This window comes from Myodes glareolus, chromosome 5 (assembly GCF_982192425.1).
Source record: "Myodes glareolus chromosome 5, mMyoGla1.1, whole genome shotgun sequence".
Taxonomy (NCBI): Eukaryota; Metazoa; Chordata; class Mammalia; order Rodentia; family Cricetidae; genus Myodes; species Myodes glareolus.
The window spans coordinates 72537336-72549750 of record NC_142030.1 but is presented as its reverse complement, the minus strand read 5'-3'; the positions used below and the strand labels follow the sequence as shown (position 1 = coordinate 72549750).

The window sequence follows — 12415 nt, the reverse complement described above, 5'->3', positions numbered from 1 at the left end:
CTTGGCTCCCTGAGGGAGCCCCTCTCTTCAGCACTATCAAGTGCCTGGATCACTGAATTCATCTCTGGCATTTATTTACTTACTTATTTAGCCCTGCCTTGTCTTCATGCTGGTAACAAGGCATTTGGAAGCCTTTGGGAGGCTGGGAAAGTCAAGGAATTTTGTATCATGTCTGAGCTGTCTTGGAATTGAAGACCATCAGTGCCAGGTGAAGAGGAAGACGGAATCCTTGGGTTCTCAACTAGAAAGGAGCTTCTGTGATAATGATGTTGAACATATATCTACATCTTATTTCTAGGTGTCTACCTAAGATAAACTCGTTCTTAAGTTGCCCATACAGAATAAAATGAACATACAAATGTTCATTAATAAAAAAAGTCAGTGTCTTAGTCATTGTCCTATTGCTGTGACGAGACACCATGACCAAAGCAATTTATAAAAGACAGCATGTAACTGGGGGCTTGCTTACAGTTTCAGAGGTTTAGTCTGTTGTCACCATGGCAGGGAACATGGCAACATACAGGCCGGCATAGTGCTGAGAAAGTATTTGAGAGCTACCTCCTTATCCATAGGCAGAGAGAGAGAGAGAGAGAGAGAGAGAGACAGACAGACAGACAGACAGACACAGACATAGAGACAGAGACACACAGACAGACACAGACAGACAGAGTCTGGGCCTGGTGTAGACTTTTAAAACCTCAAAGCCTAACCCTAACTGTCACACTTCCTCTAAGAAGGCCACACTTCCTAATTCTTATAAAATGGTGCCAATCCTTGGTGATTAAGCATTCAAATATATGACCCTATGAGTGTAGGTGGAAGCCATTTGTTCGTTCCCAGCTTCCCAGACCACGAAATAATCACACAGAAACTATATTATTTGCAATACTGTCTGGCCAATAGCTTAAGTGTATTTCTGGCTTACTCTTACATCTTAAACAAACCCATCTCCATTAATCTGTGCACCACCACAAGGTCATAGCCTACCAGCAGGCTCTGACACAGTCATCTGTCCCCTGCAGCAACTACATGGCTTCTCACTGACTCTGCCTAAGACTACTCTCTCCTCCTCTATTTGCTTGAGTCTCCTGCTTGCCCTATTCTGCTGAAACAGATATATTCACTAACCAATAAAAGCGATACATAGACAGAAGGACTTCCTACCCCATATGGGAGCCATTCTTATTCAAATCACAACAGTCAATGTCAAATGAGTATGGATGAACAATTCCAACTTATCTATATAGTGAATGATGCTTATCAATAAAGAGGAATGAGCTGCTGAACCATGTAGCAAAGTAGAAAAATTTTAAAAGCAAACACAAGCCAATACATGGTTTTGTTTACATGCAAAACTCAACTCACTGTGACAGATGTCAGATTATGCTTTATCTCTTGGAGGGGTGTGGGCTGGAAGAGGACCTGGGTTGGTCACATGAATATATTTATAGTTGAAGTCATCCAACTACACTTATAAATTCTGCATTTCACTGCTTGTAACTTTTACTTTGGTAAAGTACTGTTTGCATCAGATAAAACATGAAGGTGGAAACTTTGGTTATTATAAAGAAAAAGAGGATGTGGTAGTTACATAATTCTGTGGTAGTTCTAATTTTAGGTTTTCCAAGAAGGTCTATACTAATGTAAACAATGCCTTGAGACAACTGAAAACACACACAAACACAACTCTGCTCTTTTCCCATTTAAAGTTCAAAGGATGTATTCCCTGTGCACAGCAAAGGATGGGGATGGCCAGTGACTGAGTGTCCCCTTACCACAGTTAACAGTGCAAGGTGCTTAGCACATAGGCCACAGGCAAAGAGAAGACATTGACTGCATTGTTATCTCAGCATCTTTAACCTTCAGGACCAGCTGCTGTCCCCCTGCTCTTTACAAGGAGGTGTTAAGAGGGAGTCAACCTTTCCTTGTCTCTTGAAAATATTCATCTTGTATTTTTCTGTTATCATTATTAGACACTAATTATAAAAATAATGGATTTCTTTTTCTTTTCATCTGTGAACATAATGCATTTTGGCTATTCTCACACCACCACCCTCCCTTGTCCCCACTCTTCTCTCCTGCCAATCTTCTTTCCAAATAGTCTTCCTTCTGCTTTTATGTCTGTTTTTAGGATTTTTCTTAAATTTGGATTCTGTGTGTGAGAGAAAATGAGTGATACTTGTCTTTAATTTCACTTATCTCCATTTGATCCATTTTCCTGCATATGACATCTTCTATTTATTGTATATCTACCACATTCCCTGTAGATGGAGTTTGCACTTAAATTTCCCAGCTTCCCAGGCCCAAATAATCATATAACAACTACATTAATTACAACACTGTTTAGCCAATGATTCAGGTGTATTTCTAGTTAGCTCTTATTATATCTTAAATTAACACATTTCTATTATTTTATATTTTACCATGAGGCTCGTGATTTGTTACCTCTTGCTTCTTGGGCAGCTACCTGGCATCTGCCTCCTAAAGAAGCTACATGGTTTCTCCCTGACTGTACCTATTCTCTCTCTCTCTATATATTTCTGTTTGGATTTCCTACCTGGCTTAATTCTGCCCTGTCATAGGTTAAAGTAGCTTCCTTATTAACCATTAAAACATGTTCACAGTATATAGAGGGGAATCCTATATCACCTCCCCTTTTTTGTCTAAATAAAAAGGAAGGTTTTAATTTTAACATCATATCTAATTTATCTTTTATTCTAACTAAGGAAAACTATAACTATCTGTTGTCAATTCTTCAAAGACTCCAGAAGGATATAATAAATAAACTGGAAGAGCACTGTTAACAACTTCCAACGTTCTAGAAATAACAGAGACATCTTGCCGCCTGAACAGTCACTCACAGTTCTTCTGTACCATTGGGACATCCATCTTCAGCCTACAGGCCCACAATATCCAGCCGACTTTTTAATGAAGCAGCAGATTTGGTGATCTGTTCTGTCTTGTATTGGCAAAATTCATCAGTTGCTTTCTTCTGTGCCCTGCAGAATGTCTGGCAGTTTCTTCTGTGAAGCAGGAATCCTAAAGTACCATTCCACCTATTTTAGTCTGGCAGAGTTCACTGGTCCTTTTCCTGTGGGTCCTTCAAGTCCATTTTACACAACATACTGTCAAGCCGTCTAAGAAATAGCAGTTTCTTGCCCAAATGACTAATCTTGCCACAATTACAGCAAACTCCATAAGGAATTTCTTCAATGCCCATCATCTCTGAAGAAAATTGGTGCTCTCAGGAACAGATGTATCTCATTGTTGAGAAAAGTCTAAGTTCTTAAAACATTTTAAATGCCATATTCTGTAGGTATTTGAAAGATTTGAAGAATAGCTATCCATCTGAAATATATTCCTGTATATCTGGAAAACCTAACTAACATAACTATGGTTTGACTATGATAGATGACTATCTATTAATCTGTATTTCTTAATTATACATTATATTTTAAATAAGCTGTGCAAATACAATACCTTAAACAAGAGCAGAAATACATATACACAGTGTAACAAAATCAACCTTAAATTTGCATCGATAGACTAAGATTCATACCAATGCAAAATATTTATCTCTATATTATAACCCCCTCTAAATGAAAACAAATATTTAGAGACAATCATTTAGGGAATCTATGCATTGTTTTCTCCAAACTGCTTCCTGCTGTTTGTTGGGCAAAGTATTTTTAGGTTTCATGAAGACCTTTTAGAGAGTTCTTGTTCCATCAAACCACACTATTCTGGAAGGAATCCATAGGTTCCCATCTTCTGTGAAAACAAGCAGAACCTCTTCTCCAAAGTAACAATAAAATGCACAGTCCAGACTCTCTGTGTATATTCCATCTTTCTGTGGCTTACTTTTTTTTTTACTCTATTACCTTTTAATAATTATTTTTATCTTTACTCATTCAATCTATGACTTTTTGTACTCTTTCTTCTTTCTCATAAGCCCATGTACATTTATCCAACACTGTGACCCATTCAGAGTTGTTTTTTTTTTTGTCTGACTCTGTCATATTATTTATCTGTAGTTCTTTCTGACCAGGAGAATTGTTTGTTGTGTTTTTTTTTTTAATGCTAAGCAGTCGTGGCTCAGACTAATGCTTTGCCTGTTGGCTCTGCCCTGTCCAACATGGTGGAGGTCATGCTCACTGTCCCAGCTCCAGGGACACAGCTCACAGTCACCATTAAGCAACTTGTAGCACTCTGCTCACAAGCCCCATTTAAATGCTCTGTAGTGGGACCTCCTGAAAGAGCCAGAGCCAGTCATGTTGCCAGTATGAACCAGGAAGCTGTCTCTTAAAGAAGAAGCTGCACCTCTGCTTGTAGCTAGCAAACAGAGCTAATCTGGGGGTGAGGGGAATGCTGCTACCAAGAAACTGTGCTTGGCTCCTGTTTTTGTGGGGCCTAGAAGCCCTCTTTTTTTTTTTTCTTTTAGATTTTTTACGTCTTCTATGGATCCTTGCCCCAGATGATGGACACCGTTTTGTAGATGGAGACTGCACTTTAGTTTCCCAGCTACCCAGACCCAAATAATCACATACAAACTATATTAATTACAACACTGTTTGGCCAAAGACTCAGGCTCTTATGTCTTAAATTAACCCATTTCTATTATTTTATATTTTACCACAAGACTCGTGGCTTGTTACCTCTTGCTTCTTGGGCAGCTACATGGTTTCTCCCTGACTCTGCCTACTCTTTCTCTATATTTCTGTTCAGATTTCCTGCCTGACTTTAATCTGCCCTGCCATAGGCAGAAGCAGCTTCTTTATTAACCAATGGTATTAAAACATACTTACAGCATACAGAGGGGAATCCCACATCAATTTTCTTTATTCATTCATGTGTTGATGGGCATGTAGGTTGGTTCTATATCTTGGAGTGGTAGCTGGATTACACGGTAGTTCTAATTTTAGTTTTCTCAGGAAGTTCATACTAATGTAAATAATGCTTCATTGACTGAGCTCCCAGACCTACCAGCCATGTGTGAGGTTCCCCTTTTCTGCACACCCTCACCAGCATTTGACTTTTTTTTTTTTTACCCATTCTGATAGCGTGAGATGGAATTTCACTGTGACTTGACGTTGTGCTTCTCCAGTGTTAATATCTTTTCCTCTTCATCTTTTTACCTCTCTCTCCAGGAGCTTCAGAAATACGAGCAGTTCATCTTCGCAGATCACACCAACATGATCCATGTTGAGAACGTCTATGAAGAGATTTTGTATCAGATCCTCCTTGACGAAACCCTGAAAGGTAAGGATGACTTGCCCTGCCCTGGAGGGGATGCTCAATGGGGAACACTCCTGAAATAACTCAGGGAGGTTGTAAGGTGAGAATGAGGAAGAGCTGCAACTGAGTCTGATGCACAGGAGGACAGCAAGGACAGGCAGGAAGGAAGAACCAGCCTCAGCTGTGCATCCACGAGGTGTGCACCATGTACCCATGACAGTCCCCTTTCAATGCAAGCATGAATTCTGCAGGATGAGAGTTAAGACTTTATCACTGAAGAGGAAAGAAATAAAGGTTTAGTAGGACTGAACTGAGGGTCCATCCTGATCTGTCTTTGCCACTCTGTGTCAGAACAGCAAAAGGCTTTCACAGATGAGCAGAGGTGGCTCCAGCATCAGGGCCCAATAATTGCTCTCTCAGCACATTCCTCCCCTCCGCTCAGCCGGAGACACAGGACAATGGCTTGGCACGCGGAGAACCTCTTTAGGAGGCTGGCATTTGCTGTGCTGGGTAATGGGGCCCGGTCTAGGATTACATTGTAAATAGCTATACGTTGAAAATACTTCGGAGGAGACTGCCATCTGTCTGTGGGAGCGAAACTTATTTAGTGTTCATTACTAAAACACCTCCTCCGACAAGAAGAACTGGGCTAGCACAAGCCTCAAGTCACAGTAGCTAATTGTAAGGGGTCCCAGATGAGGAAGGCAAAGGTATTGACATGGCATTTACACAAAGGTCATGAGCAGCTTGCCGCAGACATGACTAAGTAAGCTGGAAGGAGATTCATCTCCTCCACAGTCTCCCTCTGCCTGAAAACTGCTATGAGATGCCATCTGTCAGAGCGGGCACTAATGCCAGCTGCTGAAAAACGTGCTCACTGCCCTTAGCCATTCTGTCTCTGCCACGAGCGACACCCTCTTCGAGGTGCCATTGGTGGACACTACGACCCTGCACAGAGGTCTGTGGGCAAATGGTCAGACTCTATTGTTACTGTTGTTCCTTTCTTGGTTCCCCTCCATGCCTTTGAGACTGAGAGAGGTGCATATAGATGCTTATCTTAAACACGCCAGGCCAAACAGGCTCTCCCAGTGTACACTTAGCACTGAATACACACTGTAGAATCAGGACCAGGCTGTCAGACAAAACAAGGAAGTGGAAAGTCTGCCCCTGTCATAGTGGAGTTCCAAACTAACCACCCATCTTAGCATTTGGTGACAGCGATGTATATGTATTCATATATATATATATATATATATATATATATATATGTTTATATACTTTGAGCCCTTAGAAACCCAAGGCTTTGTTTTATTCTCCTGGATTAATGCTGACCTCAGATTAGGTACCTAGCAAGGGTTCCTAATCAAATTTCTTGATTGAAGAAATTTGAGAATGAATGTTACTGAGATTTGGAATCTGGGAAGTTTGCAGGTTTTGATCATCAGGAAAGGCTACCTGGAAGAGGCTGGTGTAGCACAAATTCTAATTGTTCTTAATAGAAACCCAGAGTCAGCTATTAAGGGTTGAAAGCTGGGAGATCAGAGAAGCAAGAGCAGCCAGCCTCTAGAGAGACCTTTTACCTCTGCCAATGCTCACACCGGAGACTGCCTAGACTGCATGCACTGTGTCTCCATCAAACCTCAGATTCCACACTCCAGTGAGTTCCTGTCTCTTCCCCTTTATATTCCTCTCTCCACCCAGCCATATTGCTCTTGTCTCTACCTCCCTAGTGCTGAGATTATCGGTATGTGGTTCCCAAACACGGGGATTAAAGATGTGTGCCACCACTGCCTGGCCTCTGAGGCTTAGCTCTGCACTCTGATCTTCAGGCAAGCTTTATTTGTTAAAACACAAACAAAACATTACTACAGGTTTGTCCTAAGCTGGGTCTTGAAGCTGAGAATTTGGAGAGTCAGAGGAGCTGGCAGGAATGATTGACTTTCGGGCAAAATCAGAACATCCGGGTTAGCTTGGTAGAGTGTTAATGTCATGTCTTGCTTTCTGGTCTCTCCCAGTGATAACAGAGGCGGCTATCTTGAAGAAACACAATTTATTTGAAGACAACATGGCCTTGCCCAGTGAAAGTGTATCTAGCCTGACAGATCTCAAAACCTCCATGGGGTCAAACCAGGCCAGTCCAGCCAGAAGAGTGTCTGCCATTCCCCCAGCAGCTCCAGACAATGAAGTGTTCCAGGAGCCAGAGGACAAGCAGCAGCCTGCGGTGCCTGACTCACTGGCTGGAGAAGAAAGTACTCCCGTCCCTGAGTCCAGTCCTCCTTCAGGTGGGGATGGGCAGGTGACTGTGTCCAGTGTGGAGAGCTCTGGGAGTGCTCTCACTGCAGAGGATGCAGCAGGACCCCTCAGCTCACACGTGCCGGAGGCCGAAGGTGGGGAGACCCTTAGAGATGAAGAGCCAACCTGTGAAAAGCCAGAGTCCATCACCTCTCCAGGGTCCTTGAAGGAGCTGAAAGAGTTGTTGACTGTGACAGTGTCCGTGGAGTCTGCCCCGGTGATGGAAAACGATACGCACGAGGGGACACCCATTCCCCCAGAAAATGAAAAAGAAGAAGATGCGATCTACCCAACGGCCAGTCAGACAGCTGCCATCCAGCAGGACAACCGTGAAGAAAGTGAAGTCAGAGAGAAGGGAGCCCATCCTACTCCTTTGGAAGCTGAAGTTCCTGGGATAGACTTGGGGACATTGCCAGAGGCCAGCATCCCTACCTCTCAGGCCATTGATGGGGAGCTCCCTGAGGACACCAGTTGTCTGGGTCCCTTAGGGGAGCCACCTGAGGCTCCAGAGCCCGCTGAGAAGGTGCCACCAGCCATGGTTTCCACGCAGGAGACCACCCATGCAGGAGGCGAGGCTGTGCATGCCGCGGCAGTCACGCTGCAAGAAGATGCCGTGTTAAGTTCTAATCCTGTCTGTTCTGTGGAGAGGAATGAGGTCTCTGGGGATCAAGAAGTGCTGGGAGGGAATGCTAGCCCCGCCCCTGCTGTGGATACAGAACAAGCCAGTGCTGCCCAGGTGCATAGCTGCCAATGGGTGGTAGAGGATGCTCCAGGCACCGGCAGCCCAGATGTGCATAATTACGATGTGAGCTCCCCAGAGCAGCCCTCAGAGGAGTGCTAGGAAACAACTTGACTGTAGGTGTCCTTTTAAAACTGCCAGTCAGAGGGTTTTAGTTACAGGTATCCATCCATAGGGGATTGCATGTGGATTGCTAAAAATCATGACTATTTCCTTAATTCGAATGATAAATCTAGAGGAAATGTAAACAGGGTGTGAACACTGGGGCCAACTCTGGGGAGCTGAACTGTTCCCTGTAAATGATTGCTTTAGCATCTTAGTAGAAATGATGAGAGAATTGGAGTATTGGGGTGAAGCGCAGTTAAAGGGGCTCCAGAGAAGAAGCAGTGCTGCAGCAGAGACTAAAAAAGCAGGACCTGGTACCTCAATATTCTCTTCACTGAAATGTGGCACAAATTTGGGACCGCACTTTGAGGTATTTTCAGCGAGAGTGCAAAGGTCTACCCTGACTCCAGCTTTGCCACCTGCTCTGTCAGCCTCACTGCCTCTTAAAGTGGCATTTGTCCCTTACCAAGCCACAAGACAGAGGAGGTCGTGAACCCAGCCACCCCTGTCCTATGAAAAAGCCCAGGGTCAGCCATGGCTGGTAGATCTCAGGCGACGCAGAGCAAAATTCCAAGGTCTGCGGAACTATCAAGAAGCCCTGTTCCTAATCCTGCCATCAATTCCTTGTTGGTTAATTTTGTTGACTTATATGAATTAATCAGCTTTTAAGGAAATTCAGATGGGGCAATAAATTTCACCGGCACAAATCAGCCTTAGGTTGTACAAAGTGCTTGGCTAAATTCTCTAGCTCAAAACCTACCAATTCCACAGACATTATTTGAGCAGCTGGTGTTAGCTGTTAGGCAGAGTAATAAACAAAAGATTAGGTGTTTCGCTTCCTATAAATTAAAGGGCTCATGAGAATTCAGTCTAGAAAAAAGAATATTTTTTTTTCCAATCTTTAAGTTTCAAGCCAGGAGAGTCTTCATTCTTTCCATTTATATAGTCCTGGTTTATTTTCAGCAGGGAACAAGTGAATGCAGGAATGGACAAAGGAATGAATGAAATCATTCGAGTTTATGTCATTGCCAAAGACATCACCAAAGGTAGACATTGCTTGAACGTTCAGCAAATGAATTTCTTAGATACCCTATCAGGTACCAAGCCTGGGCATACCGTAATGGAAAGACCACTGTTCTTTCTGAAGGAAACAGAAAAGAATTCTCCTTTAAAGTAGAGTACAGCCTGGAACTGATGGTATAAGAGATGAATGGACTCAGCTGCCATGGGGTATATCCTGCTGTGTCTCAGAAAATTCTCAGCTGGTTCCCTGAAAGCTGCAGCCCCAGGTAGCAGGCTGGAAGCCCCTTTCATGTGTTAGCATCAGCGCCTCACCCTTGGTCTTTGGAGTTTGCTTCCAGTCACGGCCATCGAGCATCTCCTTCCGAGACGTCATCCCACACTTCAGCCATTCGAGCAGCAATTTAGCTACTGACCCCCCTTCCCCCAACCTCTTCCACAAAGCATTTCTGGGATTCCCAAGTCATAAAGGATGAGTAATAATCAATCACCTCAGTGTGGTCTCATATTGAATCATTTCACCTTCTCCTAGAATGTCTGTACTCGGTGTCCATGAGGTAGCTCATCATTAAGGAAGGAAGCTACGGCCAATCTCCCGTGGTCCCTGTTTACCTTCTACCTGGCCTTCGGCATGCTGGACTGAAATTGTGTTTACTTCCTGTCTTTTCTGCAGCCTCCTTTCTTCAAGGACCGAGACTAGGGATTAGTCATCATTTGTTCTTTCTACTGGAAACCCACAGCCTTGAATGATGGCCTCCTGCATGCCAAGTAGCTAACATCCCAGGGCCTAGCACAAGGGCTGACGGGTTTCACACTGCTCCGGAAACGTGGGAACTGAACACCTGCCACAGCCCTGTGCAGGGCTGTTTGGGGCTTGCTTTTAGACAGGGAGAGGTTTTTCATTAACTTTCTGACCTTGTTGAATCTTCCCACAAATAAAGTCCAATGCTAAAAGGGAAGATGGCCAAATGGCTGACGGCACTGCCCAGCAAGGCAGATGACCAAGAAAACAATGTCTAACCGCACAAACATTACCCTTCTTTCTCGGGGAGCCCTGGCTATCACGGAGTCCCAGCTCATGCCAGCCCCACTCCAGAACCTCTTGTCTTCCCCACCTTTGCTCACCCCATGAGAAACTAAGTGTAATCGAGAGTTCATGCCACTGAATGAGAGCTGGTGCCCATCAGGAAGGCCAGAGAGGAGTAGGCACTAAGGGGCAAGGCATCGTAGAAAACACCAAGAACCCTTCGGTACATGTTTCACACCACCGAGTTCTCCAAGAAAGGCAAGGCAGCTGTCCATTGGGAGATAGGTGTGGATCCTGCAGTGTATCCGAGTAGTCTGTGTGGGTAGTGGCATGTCGAAAGCTTGTCTTGCTTTGATATTAGAGTGTGTCCTGGTGCCTCCATGGGGGGCAAGGTGCTGGTGATCTGAACGGGCAATCTCTGCTTTGGGCAAACTTGTTACGGACTCCTGGTCCTTGGCCAAGACTCCAGTTTAAACCAGTTATGCTGCCTACTGACCTTTCACAAAGAAGATTTTCCTTGAAAAAAAAAAACTTGTCATTTTGTCCTGTGTGACTTGGCACAGTATATGGAATTATGCATTAACCACACGCACACACGCATGCACACAAACACACATACTTTCTGGTTGTCGTTTTCAAAGAGGTTGAGTGTGAAGAATAGCAGGTCATCAGGTTTGATCCTCTGTAGATTTTATGAGGCAAACAGACCTCATGTTTGCCTGTGTTAACTCCTCAGGTTAAAGCCAATGACTTCAGAGGATTTCACACTCCTCCCAGACAAAAGGGATTTTAACTTGTTATTTTTGTGAAGTGTGACCTGAGGTTATGGTTTCAGATAGAGTGCTGGCCTAGCAGGCTGGAGGTACTACTGTAACCCAAGGTTGGGGGTAAAAGTTATGTGATACGCGCTAAGTAGTCCTTAATTGTTTCAGTATGGCAGAAGGAATGACATTATTGACTCAGAGTCTTAAACCATACTAGCTTCACCATGTGAGAAATGCCGGTGCCACGAGCCTTCTTTATCATGAATACACACGACCAAGGATTTGCTTTCTCAAGTCTGGGACTTGATGAAAAAGAATTCTACACTGTGGTTTTATTTTTGCATTCATTATATAAATCCAGTAAACTGAAAACACTTTGTAACCATGTATTTACTCTGCCAAGTGCCTATATTCCAATAAAACATTCATCCCTGAAGGGCTGTCCAGATGCCTTTTATTTGGGATGGGGCTGGCTTTGTCTTTTAAGCAAAAGCCATACTGGAGCTGCAAGAAACGGTTCTTAGAAATGAAAAGGCGAAAACCAAAAAAAAAAAAAAAAAGCCAGGTGGTAGTGCAAGTCTTTAGTCCCAGCACTTGGGAGTGGGGACAGGGGCAGAGGCAGGAGGATGTCTGTGAGTTTGAGGCCAGCCTGGTCTACAGAGCGAGTTCAGGACAGCTACTGCTGTTACACAGAGAAACCTTGTCTTGAAAACCAAGCAAACGAAAAGAAATGGAAAGGCGAGTCACCTTTGCTGGCTTCAGAGACTAACTTCTCTATTGTCAGGGAGAAATCTGCTGGGCACCATGTAACGTCCACTGAAATTCTGCTCTGATAGCACACAAGCTTATTTTTCGGGGCATTGGATGGCATCCACAACCCAGCAATGGCAACAACTCTTGAGGTAGTTGAACAGCTGTTCAAACTTAAGTATATTTTCAGTGGGCGAGACGGAGTAAACCATTTCTTCTTCTGTAACTACAAATGAGGCCGTGTTTACTTACCAACGTTTACGGTTGCTCATCTCTCTGCTCATCCACAGAACAGTCACTGCGTCTCTTCGAGGCCGACGCTGAAGCGAATGGTAGGGAACTAGTAGTGGCTGCAGCGGGCAGGACCCTCGTCATCGCCAAACTCAAATTCTCAGGATGGAGCTAGCCAGGGAGAACCTAGAGCTCACGTTAGTTTCCACTAATGACATCAATCTACAGTAGCGGCATCAAGTCCAGTAGGGA

At 43.9% G+C, this 12415-nt stretch overlaps 1 protein-coding gene across 1 annotated transcript in view; it reads left to right on the top strand.

Moving 5' to 3' along the window:
- Positions 1–11618, top strand: part of Niban1 (niban apoptosis regulator 1) — a 163794-nt gene extending 152176 nt beyond the window's left edge. The window contains exons 13-14 of the mRNA XM_048431058.3: positions 5148–5259; positions 7251–11618. Of these exons, the coding sequence (XP_048287015.3) occupies positions 5148–5259; positions 7251–8368 (1230 nt within the window). The 3' untranslated portion in view covers positions 8369–11618. The remainder of the gene's footprint in view (positions 1–5147; positions 5260–7250) is intronic.
- The last annotated feature ends 797 nt before the right edge of the window (positions 11619–12415 follow it).